Source organism: Drosophila innubila, assembly GCF_004354385.1.
Source record: "Drosophila innubila isolate TH190305 chromosome 2L unlocalized genomic scaffold, UK_Dinn_1.0 4_B_2L, whole genome shotgun sequence".
Taxonomy (NCBI): Eukaryota; Metazoa; Arthropoda; class Insecta; order Diptera; family Drosophilidae; genus Drosophila; species Drosophila innubila.
Window position 1 is genome coordinate 3,229,129 of NW_022995372.1, and position 27,999 is coordinate 3,257,127.

Consider the following 27,999-nt stretch of genomic DNA (forward strand, 5'->3'; position numbering starts at 1 on the left):
GAATAATTTAGGAAGTCAATCCATGTTCAAAATGTTATGCCACTTGAAAATCGGTCCAGTTTTGACCAAGTTATGACAGTTTGAAATTGAATAAGTCCTTGACCTACAAGTTTACCTGGCAATCGTTACCGGTACCGATTCCAGTATTATATCCTGATAAAAACACGTTTTCCAATTAAATGTAAAATGCCAAAGTTTAAACATAATTATTTTTATTTCCTAACTCTAATTTTTTTCTTTCAGTGCATTAAGTTGCTGGCGGTTAAGCTCAAAAGTTGTACTTTATCCATTTCTGCACTTGCATCTTTTTGTTTGTTTTTTGTTTCTAGGATTTTTTACGATTTTTTGCGAATACTTTTTTTTTTGTAGTTAAAACTTTGGATTCGCTTTTTGTTTTAGTTCGTAGATTGAATTTTAAATAACAAATTAATTTAACTCGTCTAAGTATTTGTCGAAAGTTGATTCGTTATTTGCTGGCAACGTTTCCACTACCAAATGTTCTGCTGTTCATCCTTGGAATCGTCCACTTCGATGGTCGGGAAAAAGTTCAATTGGCAGAGGACTGTGTAAACACTGTGGAATAAAAGGTTTTTCTACTTTTCCAACTGAAGATGGGTGGGTAAAACTGCTTTGCTCCTTTGGCTCCTCATCATCCTGATGATTTTTATTTCGATTTTATTTTTTTTTTGCCATTTCTATTTCTTTTTCGATTCTGATTTCGATTTGTTTCCATTCCACTCGCAATAATGGCGCCGACGGCAATTTTCAGTTGCGTTTCTCTCGCTGTGCGAAATTAGAAAAGTTTCTTTTTCTGATTGCTTGCTCAACTTCAAGATGAGGAGCAGGAGTGTGTATAAGTGTGTGTGTGTGTGTGTGTGGTGTGTGTAGGCTTTGGGTATTTGTCTTGTTAAAAATTTAAGCGAATTTCGAGTGGAAGCCAAAAGCGCTAAAATCGCCAATCGAAAATTTAAATCAAAATCATGTGAATTAACAGTTGAGATGCACGACTTTTAAATGCCCAGTAATCATAAGTACTAAATAATTAACATAATTAAGTATATAAATAAAGTTGAATAACATTGGAATATTATTATTTATTTACTTAAAATTACAGCCAAAACTAAAATAAAATTCTGAAAACTATTTATAAATTTAAATTGAAATTTTAAAATTAAAGCTAAAATGATAAAAAAAAAACAAATTAAAATTTTAAAGCATAAAATATGTGCACAAATATTTTTATTTATTTAGTTAATATTACAGTTTATTAAAATTAAAATAAAATTCAGAAAAATGTCTTTAAGTTACAAATTACTATTTTAAAATGAAAACAGAAATGATAAAAAAAATTCATAACATTTGTGTTTAATAATTAGAAAACTTAGTATTTGTTTTTATTTCATTAAATTCTTGCCGCAAATAATTTTTTTTAATTTTAAAAAAGATATATACAATAAATATAAATAAATGTAATGACCAACATAAAAGTATTTTCATCATATTTGGTTCCTATAGGATCAATATGTTTATGACAAACTCAGAAGCCTGTTTACACTTTGAGAACTGGGCTAAAAACGGGAGCACATAATAATGACGATGATGATGATGATGATGATGACAGCGTTACCTTCGCCTGCTGCTGACATTGATATGTTAATGAAATGTGGTTAATCCGTGGCAGGAGCAACCCCCGAGTACGATTTTAATGTCGATCCTGTCACACCGGTTTCTCGAATCGTCAATTAAATGTTTAATCCAAATATCGCCTCTATCGTCGCAGTTTATTTTTTCTGTTTTTTTTTTTTGACATGGCGGCAGGCAGGATAGACTGCAATGGCAGTCAGGACATGAGGACATCAAAGCATCAAAGGATCAGGACTGGGATCAGTCCAAGGATCAGTTTAATCTTGCGATATGCGTAAGCGTGCAAATTGCCATGATTACGCATGCGCCACTGATGAAGCCCATAATGATCATCATGATGATGATGACAGCGATAAAGTTGCGAGTGCGAAAGAGACAGCAACAGCTGCTGCCCTAAGGGATCATTTTGATTGATTTAAAAGCGAGCGAGCGAGAAGGCAACAACAACAAAAGGTGCAATAAAACCTAAAATGAAAGACTGGATTCGGGATGAGAGTTGAGAGTTGAGAATATCGAAATGCGAATATGAGAACAGTGAATAGAGAAAGGCGGATGAATGAAGCGGGGCGTGATCAAACCAAAATGGTTGCCAATAATTAACAGCATGTTTGTGGATCGACAACAACAGAGAGAGAGAGAGAGAGAGAGAGAGAGAGAGAGAGGAAGAGGGAAAGAACGAATTAGCAGACAGCTGCCTTTGATCTCAATTTGAGAACAAACAAGAGCACACTTTTGTTTGCCTCTGGGTAAATATCTAGAGACGATTTTTGGATAGATCGATTAACAAAAACTCTGAATTGCCAAAATTTATTATTTATGCATATGATCAGAGTTATGTTTTATTTATTTGATTATTTTGGTTCCTAGTACTACAAGACAATGCCTTTAAATTATCTATATGAGTGTATTTAAATTTAAGATTACGTGATCATTATTATCATTAAAAAAAGAAACTTGAAGTACATACATCAAAATGTAAGACTTTTATTTGTTAACTTACTGATAAAAACTCATATAAATATTATTTAACACTCATTTTTTAATAATATACATTAAAAAATGTATATTATGATTCTGCGTTAAGATTAAATATAATAATTTATTGCTAGAAATCCACAAATAATCTTAAAAATTATAAAAATCACATTTCAACAATTGTAAAGTTCAACAGAAACCAATATCTTAAATAGTTTGTATCATACAATTTATTTTATTAAAAACTAAAATTATTACAGTTCCTAAGAGATTTTTTAATCAACTTTATTTTTGTTATGTCTCTACATTTTCTGAAATTATTTTGTTATCCTCTTTTTAAATGATAATGATAAAGACTCCATAAAGCTAATTTTTTTTACATCCAAAATAAAAATAACCTCACTTATTTATAATTTTTTCCTTGTGCTCCAACTTTTTTAAAATTCCTGTCATAGATTTTCTAAGTGTTCTCCTCTTTTGTTATAATCCTTTTGTCATGAGCTGCCTTTTTAAATAATTAACAATTATGAAAGTAATTGTTTATACCTTCAAAAAGTCTTCTGACTCTGTCATAATTTTTGATTTGTTTATTTGAAGCGTAGTTAAAAATTTAAATTATATGCCCTTTGGGGTGTGGTAAATATTTGCACAGAAAATGGAAGGGAAAACGGGTAAAATTTTTGGCAAGCCATAAAATGTGAATAAATCATAAGGGAAATTCATTTGTGAATTACTTCAACTCAATTAATTAGCTGAGTTTTGTATGGGAGTTGCTTTGTGTGTGTGTGTGTGTTTCAAATTCAATTCAATTCAACTTCAACTTGTATTTGCCTTAACTCTTTCTTGACAAATCTCACAATCAGAGAATGCAGCATTTGTGGTTGTTGTTCACGTTGTATTGAGTGTTGTGAGTGTTGCGAGTGTTGCACCTTTGACAAAGGCAGCCGCAGTTGAACAGAGTTTCTGCTTTTCTATTTTCCTTCTTTATTTTTTGGGCGCAAATTGGCAAACAAACAAACAGCGAAACGACAAAACAGACAAACGAAAGGATTGCTACAGATTGCCAAAGAGAAAGCAGAGAAAGCAGAGAAAACAGACTCAGCAGCAGGATGAGAAGCCAGCTTCTCCAAGACTTTATTCAACTCTGCGGCAGTGTTGGCATTTTAGCTATTAAATAGCTAGACTTGAATATTTATTAATTGCATAAGCTAAAGTTGACAAATATCTTGTCATGCTATTTTAAAATAATAACTAAGAACTTTTTTAGACAACACATAACTTCAATATACTTATTAAAGTCAATATTATATATATTAAGGCCAAAAAATAAAAATGTTATAAGGGAAATGTTTGGAAAGAATATATTGAACAGCTTCAAGAAACATGTGAGTTCTATCGACTCGAAAATAAAGCAGACCAAAAAATATTTATTTTATTTATACTTATATTTATTTATATTCTGAAAACCATTTTTTCCAAGCCCAGTTAACTTTCATTAAAGAAATATTTTCAAATTTAACTGTAATTTTTATGAATTTTATGTCATAATATTTCTTAAATATTTATTATTATAATTATCAAACGTCTTAGCTAGACATTGAAAAATTGGGCTAAAAACGTCTTTATTTAACAGATAAGAGCTCAAGTAAATTTCGTTGCAACAAGTAAAATATATATTTTTTTTAAATAAGTTCAAATGTGACATATATATGTATATATATATATATAATGTGGTTCTGTCAATGATATTATCTTTGTTAAAATACAAAAAGAATAATAACTATTTTATTTACTCAACTATTTTCTGCTTGTTCGTAATTTAAGTTTTGTACTAAAAATAATAGCCTTTTTTTTTAGATATTCTAAAAGTAAATTCCGGCAACACTGCTCAGCGCTGCGTGTGGTTTGTGTTTGTTTTTACAATTGTCGGAGCTGAGTTCTTTAGGAACCTCTCTGCCTCTTTCTCACTCTATTTATCTCCCTCTCTCTTGCCACTCTCTTCTCTATACGTGGTGTTTTCTTGTTATCCCGTGTTCTGTTTTGCCCATAAAAAACAATGACAAAACAATGGACAACCCCTGAGTCTATGCCAGCCATTTTTGGCCTCTCTATTATTAACATGATCGTTTTTCTGGCCGCTTTTCAATTGACCGTACAAATCGCAACAAGGCTCAGCCGGGATAAGCTCCCTTGTACCGCAACAGAGCCATCAGAAGGGCTCCCTTGTCCTTGTGGCTCGAAACTCTGCTCTTTTCTTCACACGCCTCTCTCTCAACATCACCCTATCTTCCTCTCTCTCTCGCTCTCTCTCTCTCTCTCTCTCTCTCATTCACTCGGTCTCCTTTGAGCTGATCGCTGATGCGCATTTGATTGCTCTAGCCTTGCCTTTTTATACCCATTACAAGTAGAGCTGAACGGTATATTAAGACTGTATAGGAGATTAAAAGAGCTAGACCTATTAGTTTTGACACACGGACTTATATAAGCCCCACATAAAAAAAAGTAATTTTTCTAAACATTTGAATACTGCTCCGCTTTTAAATGATTTCCAGCCACAGCAAAGTGTTTTTAAAACTGCAATATAATAATTAATACTGTACAGCATTTATACTTTAAGAGCTAGATGCTCTAAAATTGGTAGACATTCCCGTACTATCAGAACAAACATTGAAAATTCCAACACTTACTTTCGACGCTACAAGTTCAAGAAAATTCCACAACGCTTACAGTTTTTAAGGTATAGATCTTTTTTTTTGATGGTTTCCTTTTTTTCCCTTTCTTTTCTTATTATTAATTGTTTCACTTAATATCAACATTTCAACAAATAAGACTTTAGTTACGACTGTTATAAATTGTATTTATGTATAAATGTATAAATTATATTTATGCATCAATTTCTATATATTTATTAATTATTTATTATAATTTCTATATTATTATTATTAATTATAAATAAAGTTTAAAGTTTATAAGTACAAAAAATTTTAAAGGATAAAATATATATTCTTTTTTGTTTCTATTTTTGAAAGAACAAATATTTTTAAATTGAGTAACGGGTATCATATAGTCGAGTATTCTCATCTGTTTGGTTGCTATCCTCGTTGTTGGCGATCCTGGACAAAGCGTGCCTAAGTCCTTGGAAAATCGTTTCGTTCTTTTCTTTCATTCTTTATTGCGCATTTTTTATTTTTCTCCATTTCCTGCAACTAATTGCGAGAAAAATCGTTAATACCTGGCAGAGATTAGAAGGAGTAGGAGAAGGAGCAGGAGCTGGACTTGGTTCTGACCACTTCAGCTGCAGCTTGCGCAGCTTCCTTTGCTCTCCTCACCCCCGCAAGGACGGGTGTGAAGTGTGAAGTGTGTGGAATGTGGATGTGGATGTGGAATGCATCGCGACCACTTGAAAAATCTCGTTATCCTGTCAACGCCAGAGAATTGACGACGCGTCGCTGCTGGAAAAACTGATAGTCATCAGTGCACAGTGGGATCAGTAGCTACGTTTAGCTTTAATTAATTTAAATAAACGATTCTTCAATTATGCTATTTTCCTAATTCAAACGATTAAGAATACTTCAAGCAGCTTATTAATATATTTTATATTTTTAAAATATTTTAGCTGACACAGTAATTACCGCTAATTACAAAACAAATTAAGTTTATTATATATCTGCGAAGGTTATTAAAATATTTTGATTTATTCAAAAATAACTATAGTCTGAAATGTTAATTTTTTCTAACAAAAAATACATTTTTTAAATATTTTTTTGTATCCCAGACTTATAACTGTACTTTTGTAATGTATATCTTCTAATGTCCCAAAGACTCGAATCTAAATGTAGTTTCTGTAAAAAGTTTAGTTTATTGTGATTGACTTATTTATTACATGCTTTTTTGCGATTTCTTTTTAAAATTAATTTTTAAAGCATACCATTTTTTTTTTAACGTGCACTTTTTCCACATGGCAGTAGTTAAAACTTTCATAAAAAGAATTCGATATTTAAGAATCTGTTACACATATCATAGAGTAATTTATTTTATAACATTAAAAAAATTTTAAAAAATTAAGAAGATTTAAATCTATTTTGTTTACTAAAGAAATTCTAAGATGTATTTTGCTTACTTAAATTCTTATAAACATTTTTTTAAGTTCTAAGAGCTAAAAAATATAAAAAAAATTTTTTTTCTAAAAACTTTGAATACTTATAAATATCTGTGAGATTCAAAATACACACATAAGTAGAAAAAAAACAAAGACAGACATATATCTTGTCTATTTTCAAATATATTCATTAGTATAAACAAATCTAATCATTTTCCCACTGTGCAGAGGGGTTAAGGGAGAGATGGGAGGGTGGGGAAGTGGAATCTGGGAGCGTCATCAAGTGCTTCTCGAGCAATTGGCAGCTGGTTCCGCGTATCGCTTACAACGCTGAGAAGCGATGAATGAAAAGAGCAAAAACAGAAACAGAAGTCCGCCTACAACCACCAAAACTGCAACAGGCAGCAAGAGATGTAGAAGCAACCACAGAGTCCTTTTGTCCTATTGTTTGAGATGAGCTACTGCTCGGATTGCTGCCCCTTTCCCTGCCCCTTTCCTTTTCTCTGTGTCTGTGTCGCTTTGTGCTTTAACCACGCGTCCTAAGCCAAAAACCGAGAGGCACTCAAAACGCCTCGACGGGACTCAATTGTTTTGAGATCAATTTGCAACTTAATTGAAATCCATTTAAAGTAATGAGAGTTACTAACTTGCCCTAACCCCTGACCCGAACCGTAGCCCGTAACCCGTAACCACTCCACCCTTTCTTTCAATTTCTAGTCCGGCCTAGGCCGAGACTGATCCCCTGCTCAAGAATTATAATCCCACAGACTATTCATATACTAAATATACATATATACCTGCTGTTCATCCTCCCGCCCGATCCAGATCAATTTGCAACCTGAGCAAAGCCAAATTGTCATTTTGCCAGTTTTCCAGTTTTCAGTTTTCCACTCGCGGGTATAAGTATAGTATAATCATATGCGCCCAGGCAGGCATATTATCCGACTGACAAAAAATATGCAAAACACCAAAAATAAAAGTTACACGTGACCCGTCGACAATTTGATGCCCTTTCACATATATATATATATATATATATATATATGAAATGATTAAAATCTATATATATTTATATATATATATATATATATATATATATATATATATATAAATATATATAGATTTTTAATCATTTCTTAAAAATAAAGTTCAGTCAAATAATTTCATACCATATAAAAAAAAAACAGACTATTAAGATTATCAAATAAAACAAGTTTTATTTAATAAAAAAATATAATTGCCAACAATTGTGGCTTTTCCAAATGTATAAAAATAAAATTAAGTTAAATTCCTGCCCATGTAAAAAATAAATGAAAAACTAAATTGAACTTAATAAATAAATATAATAAAATGAATAATAAAATAAATATATAATTAAATAATAAATTTCTGATTATATAAAAATAAATTTTTCAAAACATAGTCGAATTATCTTGAATAGAATAATAATTCTCAAATTAATTTTTGTTTTTTAATTCAGCATTAATAAATATCATCGTCGAATATTTTGAATATTTGACTGATTTATTTTTAAAAGTGTCTATGACTGTTTTAAGTATTTTTAAAGACTATTGTGCGTTACACATTTCATACTAAAATAATAGTACCCTTGAAGTGTATACAAATATAATAAAAATATATACTCACAAAAGATTGCCAAAAAAAAAAAAGATGAGGCGAGTCGTGAGTCCATTAAAAGGGAATAAGTGCGTGCAAATCCTGTCCGCAGGATATTTTTCATATTATCAGCGCATATTACTTTATCGAAAATGAAATAGCTCTTCAGCAAACCCCTCCCCCACCATGCCCCGCTCTGAACGCTTTCCCCCCGCTGCCATCCACATAGTTTGGCAAAGTAAACATGTGTGGAGTACTCCGAGAATAAAGAGAACTGCGAGAGCTAAAGGCGGATTGAGGATTGTGAACTGCTCTTTACAGCCAGCCATATCCATATACATATATCCATAGCCATATCCATGTCCACGCGCCTTTGCCACACACACACACAGTACACAAACACACCCACAAACTTAAAATAGTGAAAAACACAAACCAAGAGAGTGAGAGAGAGTGACGGAGTGTGTGTGTGTGTGAGAGAGAGAGCGTCATATAAGTTGATCCCTTGTAAATCTCTAAATTGTTTTATGACCATATTGCAAAAGTAGGTGTAAACCTAATTTTCCTTTATGTGTTTCAGGCCAAGCTTGCGAACTGCAAAAAGGACACAGTACAGTGAACACTGAACAGTGGACAGTGGATTGTGGACAGTTGGACATTGCATTGCGGTCTCATTTGTTGTTCCGGCTGCAGGATGCACTCAATCGCTCGCTTCCGCCTTTGTTCGGTGCCTCATTTAAATCATACCGCTGGCCAATTTGCATTCGCACCACAAGCAAATTGATCCGCCCTAATCCCATGGATAAACTTACTGCCATGTACTCTACTCTATACTCTCAGCCAGGTCAACTCTTTTGAAACCATTGCCGGTTAGTTCTAAGCACTCGGAGATTTGCATTTACAAGAAAGCACACAACAATCTTTGCTCGGGCCTCTTCGACTTGACAAACTCGGCAAATTGAAGTCAGTCAGCCAGGTCAAAAAGGGGTTTTTAAACGTGGTCAACTGAAAGGAACGAACAGAAATTATATTTTACATGTTTAAAAACCATTAATTCTTTTTCATTTCTTAAAAAATTTAATATTTTATCATAAAATAATAGACATTTTAAGATTCCAGTCACATATATATATATATTAATATACCTGCAAATATCGCATTAAAAATTATTCGAAATTTCAGTTTGAATTTAACAACTGCTGTGTGACGCGATTTGTTGTTCAATATAAATTATATTTACTTTGTGTTAATCTATAGAATTAGCAAATTTATCATAAAACAATATTCAAAATTTAAATTTAAGCACAACGGTTTCGCGTGGCGCCATCTTTGGTTCAGTGTACTTCTTGATTCACTCTTCGTTAAGTTAACTATTTCTGCCCATCTGGCAGCGCGGCACTGCACAGCTGTTGTTCACAGCAGTCTGGCTATCTTACAAATAGCAATAACGGAGCTACAAATGGTCAGGCGCCCTTTTAAAATGTTAATTTATTTGTTGTTTTGTAATGCCATTAACTTGTTGCTACAAATAAATAAATATTAATAAATTAAAAAGCAACAATTATAAAATACTATGACACAAATTATAAATTCTAATCTAGATAGAATAGCTGGAAGATCATTATAACTCGGGAAGAAATTGCATGAAAATTTAAGATTTTACAAACTTTTAGTATAAGCTCTGCAAACATTTTCAAAACTTTAGCTTACAAATAAGTTGAATGACCAAAAAAAGTTTTATTTTGCATTTGATCTAAATGTGGAATTGGAGCTTTTTCTTGGTAACCAAGGCTGCCACATCATTTTTTTGGGAATCAAGGCTGCCAGCCCATTTTTCGACCGTCTTCAAAACAATAACAATTCTTTATTTTTTTTGTGTGCATTACACAAATTTTAATGTTTTCCGGAAGTTATAATTAAATTAAAGTAAGTACAAATATTATTTGAGTATCTGCAGATACATATTAATATTGTGATAATGAAATGATTAACTTATGTGCAGGAATAAACAAATACGCTATGGAAATGGGCAGACAGAAGCAGCGACGCAAGCAGCGAAAACGTAAACAGCGGCGACGCAAACAGAGGGCCTTAAATGCGGTTGCAGCAGGAGGCGTGGCAGGGGCGATCAAAGATGCAGTCCAAAAGAAATCAGGAGAGATCTGGAGCAGCACATTTAAGAGTTTGCAGCAGTGGCATCACCAGCAGGTGCAACGCATCTGTCGAGTACAGGAGGAAGAAGAGAATATAGAAGATGAAGAGGAGGAGGAGGATGAGGAGCAAGAGACACTTCAGGAACAAGCAGAGAACATGGAAGATGAGTTTGAAGTAGATCCCGATTATCTGAGCTTTTTGGAGGTGACCATCAAACATCAGCAGGAGCTGAAACAGATGCGTGCAGCAGCTGCCACCGCCGAGGCCTAAAACACAACAGCACATCAGGTTCCACATCAGGTTCCACATTAGCTTCCACATCCCACCGAAACCTTACATTAAGTTAAGCAATATAAATAACCAACGAAATAATTTGGTACTTTTTTTATCAATAGCAGAAACGATGATAGTTCTTAAAACATTTATTATAAACTGAAAATGATTTGTTAAATTGGTTTAGAATATTGAGAGAATATTCTTTCCTGCTGAGAGGAAAAATGTAGAAGAAATGTTCTAAAATCAACATATTGATCTTAAAACTAAGAATTTTGGTCAAAAAATGCGTTGAAAACATAATATTCTTAAATAAGTTTTACGAACCTTTCAAATAAGACCGAGTGCTTATTAAAGGAATTTATGTTCTTGAAAATAAAATCAAGATAGAGATTTTTAAATTTATAATTTTTAACACACTTTATCTGACTTGTTAAATCTAATAAATGTTATTTGACTGTTTTTTTTTCTTGTAACGAGTGGGACTCGAACCCGTTCTTAATTCCGTCTGAGCGGAGACCTTATCCAGAGCTCCACTAGACAACTTGTGAAATATGATAAAATATGACATATTTATACTTTCCTAACAATATACGATTTTTACTCATATTTAAGAACTTTAATTTTTTAGATTAATAATCTAAGTATTAGTAAATGGTCTTAAATATTAATATTTCCGATGAATGTTCTTGACTTCGAAAGGTGGTCTTTTTTTCAGTGCATGAGGCTCCAACTGCAAACCAATCGAGTATAAGATAAAGGTGCTCGTCAGGTGAACAGAATTTAGATTAAAGAATTTCGCAAGTCATTAAATTAGTTTTTGTTATTGAAGAGGATTAGGGTTCACTTTCTAGGTCGAATCATCATCACGGCTTTTTTAAGGGAGTACTTGTAACCCTTAAAAGCTTTCCAATTGACGCCCTTGCTAACAGAGTTGTCACCATATTTTCCTGTCAAATTGCTGCAAGAATTTAAGTTTATAAATTAAGTATTCACAATCAATTCACATTCCGTCATACCTGTCGTGACATTCTTCGTACCACCAGGCGCCAGTGTATCTTTCGGCGCAGTTTATATTGCTTTTATCATTATCCCGATCAAACGTTGAAAATTTCGTGTCATAATGACTACGAAGTGAGTCCCCGGCATTTCCACTCGCTTCGCCCAGAGTGTGTAGGACATATTGTTGATCCTCATCTCCGATGGCAAACTCCTCATACTTCTCAAATCTTCCATTGCCCTCGAAATCCTCAAGGACCACAAGCAACTCTTGACTTCTGTCTGCCGTTAGAGCATGGATTTTGTCCAACCCCAGGAAGAATTCGCCACTCAAATCTCCAAATCCTTTTTTATATTCGGTCCAGTTCCGATAGAAGTCCTCGCTTCCATCCATCCGCCTCAGGATAATCGTCCAGCCTCCTCCTTGAGTTTCCGCATCACAGGCCACTCGAAAAGGTTGACTACTAAAGTTCGAGAGGAGCATTACGTGAATCCCGTTTGACTTGGCACCGGTACAATTGACAGTTTGGGGCTTCAAATTGTCTTTATCCGATTCCTTAACAACTTCTTTTATCACAATTTTCTGTTCTTCCTGCTTCACTCTAAGGGATTGATTATTAAATTGTTTATCAAGATCACTCATTAGTTTTGCCAGACGCGTCAGCTCCTCTGTAAGGAATTTAATTTTCGAATCCTTATCAGCTCCATCTTTTTTCTGTTCTTCTAGGTCCGCTTTGAGACTTTGAATATCCGTTGCCTTAACTAGTCCGTCTATTAACTTTTCCTGACGATTCTGAATATCCGTTGCCTTAACCAGATCTTCTATTAATTTCCCCTGTCGATCCTGTTCCGCTTTCAGTACTTGAAGATCCATTGCCTTGAAAAGTCCCTCAATCAACTTGTCGTGATGTTTCTGACCAGCTCTAAAAAATTATTAAATCTGTTCACTTTGTCTGGTTTCTGAGATCTGCTTTCGTCACTAGCGTGGACTGTCGTTCACAGTTAAAAGGATCTTACCTCAACTCAGATATTTGGGAATTCATTGAATTCGTCTCATTTCGCTCAGGAATAAAAGTTGCATTTGAAAATGAAACAAGTAAATTTACTACACAGATTAAACAAATTATTTTGTGCAACATTTTGCGACTGAATTTCACTGAATTCCTCAGAAGACTGATTCAGTCGACATTTGACTTGGCGCGAAGAAGGGAATTTACAAACGATTATCGTAATCACATACATTACTATGTATATATACTTTGTATACTTATATATATTTGTACTCGTAACTACATCCACAAACACTCAAGGATGTAGCCAGAGTTCAATCAACTTCCGCTTTGATTAAATGTTAGCTTGTGTCCAATGGTTGAAACATTAAAAAATGCAAGTAATTTTATATATACTATATATCAGAAAGAATGATTAGACCCCGTACTTTAAAAAAGTACAGGGGTCTATTGGGTTTGTTTTAATGAATATGTGCGTAACAGGCAGAAGGAGGCGTGGCAGACCCTATAAAGCATATATATTCTTGATCAGCAGCAATAGCCGAGTCGATATAGCAATTTCCGTCTGTCCGTCTGTATAAGCGCTTAGATCTCAGAGACTATAAGAGCTAGAGACACCAAACTTGGTATGTAGGCTCCTCTATATTGCGAGCAGAACAAGTTTGTTTCAAAATTCGGCCACGACCTCTTTATCGCCCACACATCGAAAAAAAAAATTTCATATCCAAATTAAAATAACAATTTAAAAGCTAGTGACACCAAATTTGGTATGTAGTTTCCTCTATATTGCAGGCAGATCGAGTTTGTTTCTTTTTTGAATAGAACCACTATATCATATAGCGCTCATAGGAACAATCGGTCGAAAATCAAGTTTTAGTATGAAAAACTATTTTGTTTTATGGGGTATCGTAGCCAAACTTGGCTTTATATAGCCTGTCCAAAGTTGGCTCAAATCGGACAGATATATCATATAGCTGTCATAGGACCGATCGGACGAAAGTCAAGTCTTAGTGTGAAAATCTTTTTTCCATTATTAGTTTTTGCGATAGTAAGTACGGGATCTCCGACAGTCCGGCCGAAGGCCCACTAGTTAATTCCGGATTATATCAACGAGCAGGAAAACATTAATCGAGAGCGTTCGACAACGAGATACTCTGGTTGAGCTCATTAACTTTAAAGTTTCTTATCTAATTCGTTTTTTCCATTTGTGGGCAATGGGCATCTCACATACGATTAAAAGTTTTATTATTGTTATTATTTTTTTTTATACTCTGCTGTTTTTTAGTTGTTTATATATTTTAATGTGCTTTCATTTTTATAAAAAATAGAAATTTACTCTGTTTGCTGGATGAACAATTTAAAATTTGTTTATCTAAGATTATTTGATTAATTGGTTTAGAATATTAAGATAACATTCTTCACTGCTGAGAGGGAAAATATAGAAGAAATGTTGTAAAATCAAGATTTTGGTCTCAAAATTAAGAATTTTAATTCAAAAAAGAGAAAAAAATTAGATTTTTAAATTCATTATTTTTAACACATTTCATCTGACTTGTTAAATTTTATAAATATTAATTAACTGTGCTTTTTCTGTCTGAGCGGCGACTCTAACCAGAGCGCCACGAGACAACTTGTGAGCTATGATAAAATATAACATGTTTATACTTTTCTAATATTATATAATATTATAATTTTTTAGACTTCTCCTCCACTTCTCGACTTTAAAATGTGATCTTTTTTTCAGTGCATGAGGCTCCAAACTCGAGTATAAGATAAAGGTGGTCACACTGGGCACGGATCAGACGCCTCCAAAGGCGGGCACGTCTTCAGCTTCATTATCCCGATCCTGGTTGACCGAGGAGTTGAACCAACCCTGGCAGTGGCAGTTCAGGACAGTCACCGTCACCACCAACTAAACGACTTCAACTGAAAATTATAATCCGAATTCAAAATTATACCTAATGTAAAATAAATTGCACCAATTGAAAAATCAAAATAATAGATAATTAAGTCCAGAAGGGGCTTGAAATTAAGTCAGTTGAAGTGTATTTATTCAAGATGAAGCCTTTCAGGTGAACAGAGTTTAGATTAAGGAATTTCGCATGTCAATAAATTAGCTTTTGATATTGTACAGGATTAGGGTTCACTTTCTAGGTCGAATCATCATCACGGCTTTTTTGAGGGAGTAATACCAGCCCTTAAAATCTCTCCAATTGACGCCCTTGCTACCAGAGTTGTCACCATATTTTCCTGTCAAATTGCTGCAAGAATTTAAGTTTATAAATTAAGTATTCACAATCAATTCACATTCCGTCATACCTGTCGTGACATTCTTCGTACCACCAGGCGCCAGTGTATCTTTCGGCGCAGTTTATATTGCTTTTATCATTATCCCGATCAAACGTTGAAAATTTCGAGTCATAATGACTACGAAGTGAATCCCCGGCATTTCCACTCGCTTTACCCAGAGTGTGTAAGACATATTGTTGATCCTCATCTCCGATGGCAAACTCCTCATACTTCTCAAATCTTTCATTGCCCTCGAAATCCTCAAGGACCACAAGCAACTCTTGACTTCTGTCTGCCGTTAGAGCATGGATTTTGTCCAACCCCAGGAAGAATTCGCCACTCAAATCTCCAAATCCTTTTTTATATTCGGTCCAGTTCCGATAGAAGTCCTCGCTTCCATCCATCCGCCTCAGGATAATCGTCCAGCCTCCTCCTTGAGTTTCCGCATCACAGGCCACTCGAAAAGGTTGACTACTAAAGTTCGAGAGGAGCATTACGTGAATCCCGTTTGACTTGGCACCGGTACAATTGACAGTTTGGGGCTTCAAATTGTCTTTATCCGATTCCTTAACAACTTCTTTTATCACCATTTTCTGTTCTTCCTGCTTCACTCTAAGGGATTGATTATTAAATTGTTTATCAAGATCACCCATTAGTTTTGCCAGACGCGTCAGCTCCTCTGTAAGGAATTTAATTTTCGAATCCTTATCAGCTACATCTCTCTTCTGTTCTTCTAGTTCCGCTTTGAGACTTTGAACATCCGTTGCCTTAACTAGTCCGTCTATTAACTTTTCCTGACGATTCTGAATATCCGTTGCCTTAACAAGATCTTCTATTAGTTTCCCCTGTCGATCCTGTTCCGCTTTCAGTACTTGAAGATTCATTGCCTTGAAAAGTCCCTCAATCAACTTGTCGTGATGTTTCTGACCAGCTCTAAAAAATTATTAAATTTGTTCACTTTGTCTGGTTTCTGGGATCTGCTTTCGTCACTAGCGTGGACTGTCGTTCACAGTTAAAAGGATCTTACCTCAACTCAGATATTTGGGAATTTATTGAATTCGTCTCATTTCGCTCAGGAATAAAAGTTGCATTTGAAAATGAAACAAGTAAATTTACTACACAGATTAAACAAATTATTTTGTGCAACATTTTGCGACTGAATTTCACTGAATTCCTCAGAAGAATGATTGAGTCGACATTTGACTTGGCGCGAAGAAGGGAATTTACAAACGATTATCGTAATCACATACATTACTATGTATATATACTTTGTATACTTATATATATTTGTACTCGTAACTACATCCACAAACACTCAACGATGCAGCCGGAGTTCAATCAACTTCCGCTTTGATTAAATGTTAGCTTGTGTCCAATGGTTAAAACATTAAAAAATGCAAGTAATTTTATATATACTATATATCAGAAAGACTGATTAATTCCGGAATATATCAACGAGCAGGAAAACATTAATCGAGAGCGTTCGACAACGAGATACCCTGGTTGAGTTCATTAGCTTTAAAGTTTCTTATCTAATTCGTTTTTTCCATTTGTGGGCAATGGGCATTCAAAACTACGAAGAATTTTGACCTACGTAAGGCAAACAGGAATCTAAATATATACTAAATTTCCGTAGCTCATATATTATTAAAAATATTATTATCATTAATTTTTTTTTTATTTTTATACTCTGCTATTTTTTAGTTATTTATATATTTTAATGTGCTTTCATTATTATAAAAAAATGGTAGCTTACTCTGTTTTCAGGATGAACAATTTTAAATTTGTTTATCTACGATCTTCCATTCGTAATAGTAATTCTTTTATGTTTAATTTTTAAGACTAGTAACGAGCCCTGATCACAAGTAAATGGCGCCGTAAGCAGACGACGCGTGGGCGTTGCGTGTGCCCAAAAACATAACTGTTAACGGTGGCAGAAGCAGCAAGAGATGCAAGAGAGAAGGTGAAGCCAGGTTCCCAGAACTTTCCCGGCTAATGAAGCTGTGAGCAGACGCACATTAAACCGACCATGACAAATGCAATCTCATTTGTTATAAACACATTTCTTGGCTCCAAAGAAAGCATCAGACAAGTAAGAAGGCTAGAGTTGAAGTGCTCGACTTATAGATGCCCAGTAGCTGTTACCTTGCAGACGCTTGATCATTTATAATTAAAAAAAATAAAATAACTAAAATAAGTAAAAAAAGAAAAATATAATAAATTGTTAAATCAAAATTTTATGTATTAAAATAATATTATATAATTAAGAAAAACTAATTTTTTAAGAATCGCGAATGTCAATTTTTTTTTGAATAATAATTTAAGAATAATTTTTTTAAATACTAATTTAAATATTAAATTTAATATGATAACTAATATGATACTAACTAATCAAAGATGAAATTTTAAAGAAACCTTCGCAAAATACTAAATTTTCCGTATATAAAATCCCAAGACTATAGCTTAAAAAAATTTGTGTTTTTAATAGAATTTTTCAGAACAATATATTGGTATTGTCAACAAATTTGGCTGTACTAAATCTTTTTTTTTTTGAAATCTAACTGTTATACAGACGGACAGACATTCTCACATACTTATACACTTTGCCTACTGGGCTAATTAGGGCGACGGGAGCAACACATAAACTTGGAGTTGGACCTAAAATTGGACTTGAAGTTGGACTTGAACTGGGATGGGATTTCATCAGGCGAAATGTATAACAGTGCAAATTTATAAGGTATGCCATTAATCTGGCGCAGAAAGGCGGCGGCGACTCATCGGACAGAGTATGTGGGCGTGGCAGGACATTAGTCGCCTTTTGTGCTGAATTTCGACAGAAAAACCTAATTAAGCTGTGCCCCAAAAGAAGTGTGGCAGCAATCGGGCAACGGGAATGGAAATGAAAAGTAACTAAACTCGTTTTTGGGAGCTGCACATAAAACTAACACCTTTCATCTTGACACTATTTGCCGCAGGTGTTGCAAACAAGCAGCGTCCTTTCTTCAGTTGTGGCTGCCACATAAATCATTGAGAGTAGAGCAACTAGACGGGATTCAAATTCAGATTGAACTTGTGCCGAAATAGAAAGTTACAATAGAATTTACAGGAGTCTACAGAAGTCGACTCATTGGAAAGAAAGTAACACTGGCATTTGCAGGAGTTTGCTGCCTATATAATATCCTATAATAATTTTGAGACAGGTCATACTAATAAAATTAAAAACACCAAACTAGGAAACGCCAAATAAGAAAACTTTCGTTTTATACTTACATGTTGTGTGTGGTTAATTAAAAAAGTATTAAGAAATTTAATATGAAAACGAAAAAAGAAGGAAAATAAATTGTCAACTATCTTCGCAATCAAACAAATTTTTTCTTACCTCGTCTTCTTTCATTTTAAATTGAAAATTACATTTTTAAAAATAAAATGTTGGTTTTTAATTGTACATGCATACAAATTTATTAAAAATGTTTGTATTTTATTACTAAATAGTTTTTGTTGCCGACTACATTTGTTGGAATGAATAATTAAATTAAAATTATTAAAAGACAAAATAAAATGTAGCTTGAATAGATCGGTTCAAATGGTTTCTATAGATTTCAGTGAAAAAAATTGCTTCATTAAGCAAACGCAGAAAGTATCAAAGTTATTGAAATTTTAGTGATTTTATTTTTCAGATATACATATTATACATATGGAGCCACAAAAATCGGCTGCCTAAAATTTGTTGTATTGGTATATTTTTGACAATAATGATGTTTATTTTAAATATATTCTATGCCCTTTAATAAAATTTAAAATTAATTTTATGTGCATTGAAAATTTATTATTATTATTATTTATTATTATTATTTGATTATGCACAAATATTTCAAGTAAAAGTTTTGATTTTGTTAAAAGCACAGAATTATTTTTGCATTTTCAATTCTTTATATTTTTCAAAGTGGTTAAATTGGCAAAACTTAATTGTATTATTGTGTAAATTTTCAGAGCTTTTTAATTTGTATTTTTTCTTTATTTTCTTATTAAAGTTGATTCTAGTTTTGCATTTTTTTTTTAAATTTTCTTTAGTTTGCTCATTTTTTTAGTCTTGGCTGTCGAATTCTTTTCAAAAAATATTTAAAATTCACCTGACTTGTCCCTTCTCTTCCTCTTGCTTCCTTTTTGCTCACATTGCTCCATTGATGAGCTTAAAATGGCCGCCACTTTGGCTCCAATGTGACGGCAAAGTTGCCACGACAGCTGTGTGTGAAACGAAGGCCTCTAATTAAATGGGTGTAGCTGCTGAATGTTGCTAATAACCAACAGGGCAACAGCAATAACAGCAGCAACAACAGCAACAACAGCAACAACATCCAGGTACAACAACTGCGATATGAGCAGCCAACGATGTGGAAAACAAACAAGACAAAAACCCAAAGGGCTGTTGCTGCAATTGTTGTTGCTGTTGCTGCTGTTGTTGCCACCTGTTGCTGTCTCTTTCTCATGTTGCGACGCCATGTTGCTGGCGCACTTGTTGCTGCTTTGAAGCAAGCGAGGCGACAACACCCCCAACAGCAAATATAACTCGCTGAGTTATGCCAAGATCTCTCTGATGTATTATGCATATTTTATGACAAACGAGCAACAGCAACAACAACAAAACCTGCTGTTGCTGTTGTTGTTGCTGCTGCTGGAAGCCAACTAGACTCAAAGACAAACTGAGGAGTGAGTTGACTTGAAGTGGCAGACAAATTGTTGCCTACAAATCAATTAAATTGCTAATGCGCCGCGACAACAAACAAAACGGCAACAGCAGCAACAACAACAGTAGCAATCGCACCAACAACAGTAGCAGCAACAACAATCGTGTATTAGGCTCACAATTTAATGGAGCCACATTCCAGCGCCATTGTTGTTGTTATTATTGTTGTTGCCTCGACGTATTTCAATGCCGCCAAAGCAACCACAAGAAATGCATAAGCATATTGCAGATTGTTGGTTTTTTTTTTTTTCGTTTTCTGGCCTCAGCAATATAATAATAAGGAGAGACCCCTTCCCCGCCACCACCCACTGGACAGTCACCACAATAACAAAGACAAGGGCACCACCAAGTGGTTGTTGTTGTTGTGGTTGTTGTTCCCAATGGAGGAAGACAAGCAAACACTGCGGGCGGTTTTTGTCTTGGAATAAATAAAAGCTGGACAATAATTGCAAATAAATTTAATAGAAATAGAGCGCAAGATAAAGAGAGATAGAGAGAAAATTGAAGACAGAGATAACAAGAGAGAGAGAGAGAGAGAGAGGGCGGGAGAGTGAGATTCAAATAGACAATAATCATTTTACTGGGTACTGTAAAGTGTTTAGATAATTGCGAATAAAAGATTCAAAAAGATCTGCAAAAATATATTTTTTACTCAAAGCCAAAATCTTAACATTTAAAAATAATAGTATATTTGTATGGCCTCAGAAGAGTTCGAAAAGCTTTTACAACTTTTACAGTTTCCAATTTTTGTCCATTTTCTGATGATTTTTTAAAAATTCGAAAGTGCATTGATGTGCTTTATAATAATAACAACCAGGAAATCAAACCGAAACAAATATAGGTTACGGTTTCGGTTCCACAAATCAATTTTGAAACATTTTAAAATTTTAACATATTGTTTTATAATAAATTTGACATCGAAATAAACATACCTAGTGCAAAAAAAAAAAACGAATTGATTTAAACGAGTTTAGGAATATTTGAATGCAGAATGTATTAAGAGGCCAAATCATGATCAAAATCACATTCCGCTTGAAAATGGGTTCAGTTTTGACAAAGTTATGCATGTTTGAAGTTGGTCAAACCTTTGAAATTTACAAGTCAAAATTTTGTTCAATTTCACATGATTTTTTACAAAAAAATGAAAGGTCTCAGAATCAAGTTTAAAATGTTGTTTTATACTAATTACGATATAAGGAGTTGATTAAAAGTGAAAACTTGAGATTTAAATTTTAGAATTTTCGAAATTTCAAAGGGGGGACCCTTAGCATCGAAATCGAATAGACGTCACTGTCTCTTGCATTTGGGAAATTGAAAAGTTTAACAATAAAATTTTTTTATATGTAATACAATTTTGGTGTTGACTGAGAGAAATGATATTCCGCATGGAAATCGGATTAGTTTTGACAAAGTTATGATAGTTTAAAGTTTTAGATCAAGTGCCAAGAGTCTGGATCAGGTACGGAAAAAACGGGCACTGATGGAATATCAAAATCAAAAATAAAAATCAATTTTGATTCAGAATCAATTAAGTCATCAAATTAGGATAAAATTGATTTTCCGCGTGGAAATCGGTTTAGTTTTGACAAAGTTTTGACAGATTGAAGTATATGAAAAGTGTCGAGTTTCAAGGTACGAAAAAATGAGCAGTGATCGAAAAAATTCGATAGTTTTTAAAAAATTAAACGCACTTTGAAGCATTTTACTAAGAATTTGATGAAAATTCAAGTGAACATTTTGAAAGATATGTATAATATAATATAATAATTCAAAAAACATTTGAGAAATGTGTGGCAGTTGTACGATTACAAAAAAATCGAATTTCCCAGACTTTAAAAAACTTTCATGTAAATGCATAGTAAAAGTTTCTATTACTGCTGTTGTTAATGGTTGTTGTCACCAATGCATTGGAGGAAAACTGGTTGTTTGGCCTGAGTATAACGTGTTGCATAGCTGCACGTATTCTGGAACTTGCCACATGGCTCCACACAGTGAGAGCCTGTCGAAATTCATTCAATTCAAAACTAATTTCAAGTCCAGTTTCAAGTTACACGCGTGTCTCTAGTTTTATTTAATTTTTTTTGTGTGTGTTTTTTTTGTACACTGATAAAAAAATGTTTTAAAATCAAGATTTTGGTCTCAAAACTTAGAATTTTTGACTAAAAAATGCGTTGAGAACATAACATTCTTGAGGTTAGAAAACATCTTGGTTTGAGAAACTCTTTGACCTAGCATAAATTTTATTATAACAATAAATGTTCTTAAAATTTAAGTCAGAAAATTAAAAAAATATGGAAAATTGTGAAATTCATAATTTTTTAAAATTGTTTTATTTTAATATATTAATGTGTTCTTTTACTTGTAACGAGTAAATCGGTGACTCTTATCAGGATTAAAATCAAATATAACATAATTCTACTTTCCTAACAATTACAGATTTTTATTCTTGTATTAAGAACTGCAATTTTTTGGATTAATAATTTAAATATAAGTAAACTGGTTGGGTTATATAAGAAGTTTGTTTTTTTTCCGGTGTATGTCGTTCTGCTTTTGTCGCCTGGCACTTTTCTAGCTGCCAAACGGCGCTTGCTGCATGTGGCAAGTGGCAAGAGAGAGAGAGAAAGAGAGAGAAGAATGGTGGGAGAGTAAGAGGTAGCGGGGGGGAGAGGAAGCGTGAGAGAGCAATCGGCAGGTACAAACTGCGCCTGCGCACGCGTTCAATTAGTTGCAAATTGCAAATCGTGCGGCGCATGCGCAACGTCTGTCCGATGTCGCCACGTCCAGTGGCAACAACATGTTGCTGCTGCTGCCTGGCTGGCTGCTGGCAACAGTTGCTAATGTGTTGTCAACAGAACTCGCGTTGACAGCAGAATCGAAAATATTTCATTTCAAATTTGTAGCAACTGCAACCGCTAGAAAGAGAGAGCAAAAAGAGATAGCTAATGCTATCGATTGCAGTTGTTGCTATTGCAGTTTTAATTGTGAGTGAAAACCGGAGCAATGTCGTCCAATGGCCAAATGGACAATCGCTGAGTTATGGAATAGACCTTGAGACGACAACATCCTGTGCTCAACTCCATTGTCCACTTTCTGTTGCTGTTGCTGCTGTTGCTGCTCATTCTAAGCGAAAGCGCTGCTCGTAACTCAGCAGCAACATTTGCATCTGCAACAGCAGCAACAGCAACAGCAACAGCAACAACAACGTATTGAATTCCATTTCTGCTGGCGACTTTGCAATTTTTGTCATTTTGTGTTCTTTGAGTGAATGATAACTGACAGTTAAACAGGCTGTCTCTCTCGCCGTTACCCCTCTCTCTCTCTCTCTTCCTCTTCACTGGACTGTCTTGTCTCGTTTTCTCTGGTCTCTGCTCGTCTCTTTTCGTTTTGTTTCGCTGTGTTGTTGCTGCATCCTGAGGGCACTTTTTGCCCCGGCCAAAGGTAAATGTCAATAAATATTGCCAATGTTTCTGCAACACAGACACTGTCATTTAGCGATGGGTATTGTCACAAAAGTATCGATATTCACAACAGTAAAGATAGTATTTGGCATTGGGAACCTAAAATGTTATGAGGAATATCTTATAAATCGCTTTTTATAGTTATTTAAATGAGTTTTAGTTTATTAATCATATTTAGGTATTATTTGTGATTCAGAAGATTCGTGAGAGATAAATAAAAATATAAAGATAGAGAACAAAAGAGATGTATACAGAACGAATGTAAATTGCTTATGTTAATAAATTGTAGAAAAGATTTTGATATTTCATACTCTTAGAGTTCACTTCTTGGGCCTGATCATCATGACGGCTCTCTTGAGGGAGTAACCCATACCCTTAAAAGAGTGCCAATTGACGCCCGCGCCATAGCGGTTACCATTATAGTTTCCCGCCAAGTTGCTGTAAGAATTCAAGTTAGTAAACGCAGCTTTAAATACAATTAACACTTCATCATACCTAAAGTGACATTTAAAGTACCACCAGCCGCCAGTGAATAGTTCGGCGCAGTTTCTATTGTGATTATCATTGTCTCGATCATAGGTGCTAAATTTAGAGCCAAGATGGTATGAGAGTGAATCACCCGCAGATCCACCGGCCTTGCCCAGAGTGTGTAGGATATATTGCTGATCCTCATTTCCGATGGCAAATTCCGCATACTTCTCAAAAACTTCATTTCCCTTGTCGTCCTGTAGGACTACAAGTAATTCCTGCTTCCTCTCTGTCGTCAAAGCGTGTATTTTATCAAGTCCCAAGAAGAATTCGCCACTCAAATCTCCAAATCCTTTTTTATATTCGGTCCAATTCCGATAGAAGTCCTCACTTCCACCCATACGCCTCAGGATAATCGTCCATCCGCCTCCTTGAGTAACTGCATCACAGGCAACTTTTAAAGGTTGACTACTAAATTTCGACAGCAGTATTTCGTAAATCCCGTTAGACTTGGCACCGGTACAATTGACAGTTTGGGGCTTCAAATTGTCTTTATCCGATTCCTTAACAACTTCTTCTATCACCATTTTCTGTTCTTTCTGCTTCACTCTAAGAGATTGATTATTAAATTGTTTATTAAGATCACCCATTAGTTTTGACAGACGCGCCAGCTCCTCTGTAAGGAATTTAATTTTCGAATCCTTATCAGCTCCATCTCTCTTCTGTTCTTCTAGTTCCGCTTTGAGACTTTGAATATCCGTTGCCTTAACTAGTCCGTCTATTAACTTTTCCTGACGATTCTGAATATCCGTTGCCTTAACAAGATCTTCTATTAGTTTCCCCTGTCGTTCCTGTTCCGCTTTCAGTACTTGAAGATCCGTTGCCTTAAAGAGTTCCTCAATCAACTTATTTTGATGTTCCTGTACCGTTCTAAAAAAGTTATTTATTTCAGTCTTAATTTCGTGTTTGTTTTTGTGAGGCCTGAGCTGCCAGCAAAAGTGATAGGGAACTTACCTCAACTCAGATATTTGGGAATTCATTTCCAGAATTAATCTCGTCTCGTTATATTCGGAAATATGTATTCCATTCGCAGCCGACGTTAATGTATTTATTATATAGATTATACAAAATAGTTTGTGCCACATATTGCGACTGAATTTTTCCGAATGCCTAAAAAGACTGATTGAGTCGAAATTTGAGTTGAAGCAAAAAGTGAATTTAAATATTTAATGGTATCAACACACATTCTAAACTTTGTATATATGTTTGCACTCGTATCTACATCCATAAAAACTCAAGGTCATGCAACCACAATTTCCGCAACTTTTGTTTTGATAACAAATGTAGCTTGTATTCAATCGTTGAAACATTTCCAAGCATTTAAGCAATTACAATTATTTTATATACTATAAAGACTGATTATGTTACCGTAATATGTTATATCAACTCAATTTAAATATTTCTTATTTTTATTGAGCGCAAAACAACCAATAATTCTGAACTTCGTAAATTATAGCTATGCAATAATAAAAATAAAGTCCCATAATATATACATTTTTAACAAAACTTTAATAAGAAATGTGTGTTGATGCATGAATTACAATTGAGGATATTTTCTCTTTATAGATACGATATCAATATTATCATATCGGTACACATCCCTAGTGTCATTGTCATGGTTGTTGTTGCTACTGGCAACTGGCAACTTGCAACTTGCAACTGTTGCTGCTGTTGCCGGCAACTTGAATGTTCAACTCTGCGGAATGCTTCAATGAGGTTCAACTGGAAATGACTGGAAATGAAACAAACACAAACTGAAGTTGTGTCTCTCTGAGTTGAAGGCATAAATTCGATCAACAAGCAAATGGAAATATTAAGGAAATTTAGATGTTGTTCTAGAAAAAAAAACTGAAGAAAATGGTGAGGCAGTGACTGTAGAGAGGGGAGAGAGGAGTGGGAAGAGGAAGAGGCTTTTGTTTACGCGTCTCAAAGTAACCGCCGACAATATCCGCAAAGCAAGGCGCAAGAGTCAAAGGGCTAGTCTCCGAAGAATGGCTCTATCTGCAACTTGGAGAGAAGACAGAAGGGGGGTGGGGGAAGGGGCTGAAGGTGAAGTGCAATGCGAAACCAACCGCAGTGTAACATACATCATTTTCACACCGAAACGCAATTGATGATGAGACCACGACGATGGCGTTGAAAGGAAACCTGTGGCAAACCTCAAGGCGAGAATTATGAGCGACAACAACAGCAACAACAGCAACAACGACAACAACAGCAACGTTGGCGGATGATGGTGGCGCAGCAAATGACTTTGAACTGAGAATTTGCAGCTAATAATTTACACAAAAGCGTTTTTAATCATCCAACGGCAGCCGAGGGAAGCATGCCCAATAAATTGCCAGCGTGGCAGCAACAGCAACAACCACGACAGCAACAACAGCGACAGCAACAACATCGACAGCAACAACAAACAGCAAAGAGTAAGAAATATTTACAAGAAAGCAATCAATCAGCGCATTGCTCAATACGAGTGTGAGTACTCATACTCATACAGATACTCATACCGATACCCATACTCATAGTCAACAAGTAAGAACGCTGCAGGCAAGATGCTCGACTGTACAGTAACCATATCTTAACAGACTTTCGATTCAATCAGCATAAATCAAATAAAAATGTATAAAAAGAATATTCAAAAATTAAGCAAATATTAAAAAAACCTTCAACAATTGAATGCAATTTAAAATTTTAGCACTAAGCGTGAATAAATTTATGATTGACACCAGCGGCATTAAAATTACGATATTTCAAAATTATTAACTATATCTCAATTATTTTGACTGTTTATTAACTGATCACTATAAAATTTTTGGCAACCTTAACAACTCAGAATATTTCTTATGGATACAAAGAATAAAATCAAACATAAAAACTTAAAAAATCCAAAATAAGGAAGAATGAAAATTAAAATGGTAAATAAAATTATGGTTGCTTGTATAGTAATTTATCAATCAAAAATGTTTCTTGTGTAAACGTTGCATATATTGAATACCTACTGTAAATCAATTAAAATTCAAAAAAGAAAACTATTAAGAGTAATTAGAAAATTAAATAAGAAAAACTCACAAAATTGTTCGGAAACTCAAGAAAAATAAAAATGTGAAACCAAAATCAGAAATATTTTATTAAACATCGTCCTTATTTTTAAAGAAATTTCTCGACAAATTTTTATTTTTAAAATTTTTATTTTTAAATGCTTGTAATATTCTAGCTATAATTTTTGTCATTCGTAAAAGCAATTCTAAATAATACGCGTTACAGGGGTATAGTTTTAGAATTGCCCTAGTTTAATGATTTTTAAATTAATTTGCGAGATTGCAGGAGGCTGTGAAAAAATTCGGAAATAAAAATGATCTTTAAGGACAACACAGACATTAGATTAAACTCAACATATTTGTGATAGTTAAGTTAAATCAAAATAAATAAATTAATTGTAAATTATACAGCTATAAACTTAATAAAATTTTGAACTAAGCTAAGATCTTATCCTGAGTATTATATTAAAAAATGGGAATTATTTGTATTTTGAGTGTTGGGAGACTCAATAAAAAATTATAATTAATAATCTAGCTGCTTAAAAAAAGGGACAGACATTGTCACAAACTCATAATTCAATACTTCCCATTTTGTTACTGGGCAAATGATGGCGGGCTTCGAACCACTGTGCTGGCATTGTGTCAGTCAAAGATTGCAGGACGGACAAGAACTGGACATTCAAAGCGCAACTGGGAATGCCAATGGCAATGGCAGAAGATCATTGATAATGATCTGAGTTGCAACTGGAGTGCAACCTCCTCCATAGTCACATCAAAGAGCAGGTTGAGTGGCAGGAGATGAGCGAGATGGAGGAATGGGGAAGTAGCAAAATCCAAAACTTTAAAAGTATGCGTAATGGCCCCAGGGAGCAACATTGGAGATCTCTCAGTGCCTGCGGTTGTTTGCCTCATTGTCTAGATGCTAGAAACTCTCGATAGCGATGAGAAAACGCGTCATAAATGCGTAAAGTTGACGACAGCAACAACAGCAGAAACAGCAGCAGCAACTGATGGACATATAAGCCAGAGGGAGAGAGACAGAGGGAGAAAGAGAGAGAGAGAGAGAAGTCTTGACTCGGCAGTCTTCATCATATTTAATGGTTGTGTGATAATATGCCACGTTGCAGTCGCTGTATTTGCTGCTGCTGCTGTTGCTGTTGCAAGCCAACAA

General features: G+C 34.4%; 4 protein-coding genes across 4 annotated transcripts; 1 reads left to right on the top strand and 3 right to left on the bottom strand.

Moving 5' to 3' along the window:
• Nucleotides 1-10,226: 10,226 nt before the first annotated feature.
• On the top strand, nt 10,227-11,143 carry LOC117781820 (protein MAK16 homolog). Its single transcript, XM_034618686.1, has 2 exons — nt 10,227-10,261; nt 10,338-11,143. The coding sequence occupies exon 2, from the start codon at nt 10,355-10,357 to the stop codon at nt 10,757-10,759; it is 405 nt and encodes a 134-aa protein (XP_034474577.1). The 5' UTR covers nt 10,227-10,261; nt 10,338-10,354; the 3' UTR covers nt 10,760-11,143.
• Nucleotides 11,114-12,872, bottom strand: LOC117781818 (ficolin-1-like). The gene is made up of 3 exons (XM_034618685.1): nt 12,779-12,872; nt 11,782-12,684; nt 11,114-11,723 (listed from the first exon to the last, which is right to left on the bottom strand). The coding sequence occupies exons 1-3, from the start codon at nt 12,802-12,804 to the stop codon at nt 11,606-11,608; spliced, it is 1,047 nt and encodes a 348-aa protein (XP_034474576.1). The 5' UTR covers nt 12,805-12,872; the 3' UTR covers nt 11,114-11,605.
• Nucleotides 12,873-14,770: 1,898 nt separating this feature from the next.
• Nucleotides 14,771-16,176, bottom strand: LOC117780673 (ficolin-1-like). The gene is made up of 3 exons (XM_034617299.1): nt 16,088-16,176; nt 15,091-15,993; nt 14,771-15,032 (listed from the first exon to the last, which is right to left on the bottom strand). Exons 2-3 carry the CDS (start codon nt 15,942-15,944, stop codon nt 14,915-14,917), a joined length of 972 nt encoding a protein of 323 aa, XP_034473190.1. The 5' UTR covers nt 15,945-15,993; nt 16,088-16,176; the 3' UTR covers nt 14,771-14,914.
• A 7,226-nt stretch (nt 16,177-23,402) lies between these two features.
• On the bottom strand, nt 23,403-24,884 carry LOC117781003 (microfibril-associated glycoprotein 4-like). Its single transcript, XM_034617707.1, has 3 exons — nt 24,745-24,884; nt 23,758-24,660; nt 23,403-23,700 (listed from the first exon to the last, which is right to left on the bottom strand). Exons 1-3 carry the CDS (start codon nt 24,873-24,875, stop codon nt 23,583-23,585), a joined length of 1,152 nt encoding a protein of 383 aa, XP_034473598.1. The 5' UTR covers nt 24,876-24,884; the 3' UTR covers nt 23,403-23,582.
• Nucleotides 24,885-27,999: the final 3,115 nt, after the last annotated feature.

What these genes read in the sequence shown, in the direction of transcription:
- LOC117781820 (XM_034618686.1), top strand. Translation starts at nt 10,355, where the DNA reads ATGGAAATGGGCAGACAGAAGCAGCGACGCAAGCAGCGAAAACGTAAA.
- LOC117781818 (XM_034618685.1), bottom strand. Translation starts at nt 12,804, where the DNA reads ATGAATTCCCAAATATCTGAGTTGAG. An exon ending in TCCCAAATATCTGAGTTGAG is followed by an intron (nt 12,685 to 12,778) that starts GTAAGATCCTTT and finishes ATAATTTTTTAG; the next exon opens with AGCTGGTCAGAAACATCACG. An exon ending in TACGAAGAATGTCACGACAG is followed by an intron (nt 11,724 to 11,781) that starts GTATGACGGAAT and finishes AAATTCTTGCAG; the next exon opens with CAATTTGACAGGAAAATATG.
- LOC117780673 (XM_034617299.1), bottom strand. Translation starts at nt 15,944, where the DNA reads ATGAATCTTCAAGTACTGAAAGCGGAACAGGATCGACAGGGGAAACTA. An exon ending in TACGAAGAATGTCACGACAG is followed by an intron (nt 15,033 to 15,090) that starts GTATGACGGAAT and finishes AAATTCTTGCAG; the next exon opens with CAATTTGACAGGAAAATATG.
- LOC117781003 (XM_034617707.1), bottom strand. Translation starts at nt 24,875, where the DNA reads ATGTGGCACAAACTATTTTGTATAATCTATATAATAAATACATTAACG. An exon ending in TCCCAAATATCTGAGTTGAG is followed by an intron (nt 24,661 to 24,744) that starts GTAAGTTCCCTA and finishes TAACTTTTTTAG; the next exon opens with AACGGTACAGGAACATCAAA. An exon ending in TACTTTAAATGTCACTTTAG is followed by an intron (nt 23,701 to 23,757) that starts GTATGATGAAGT and finishes GAATTCTTACAG; the next exon opens with CAACTTGGCGGGAAACTATA.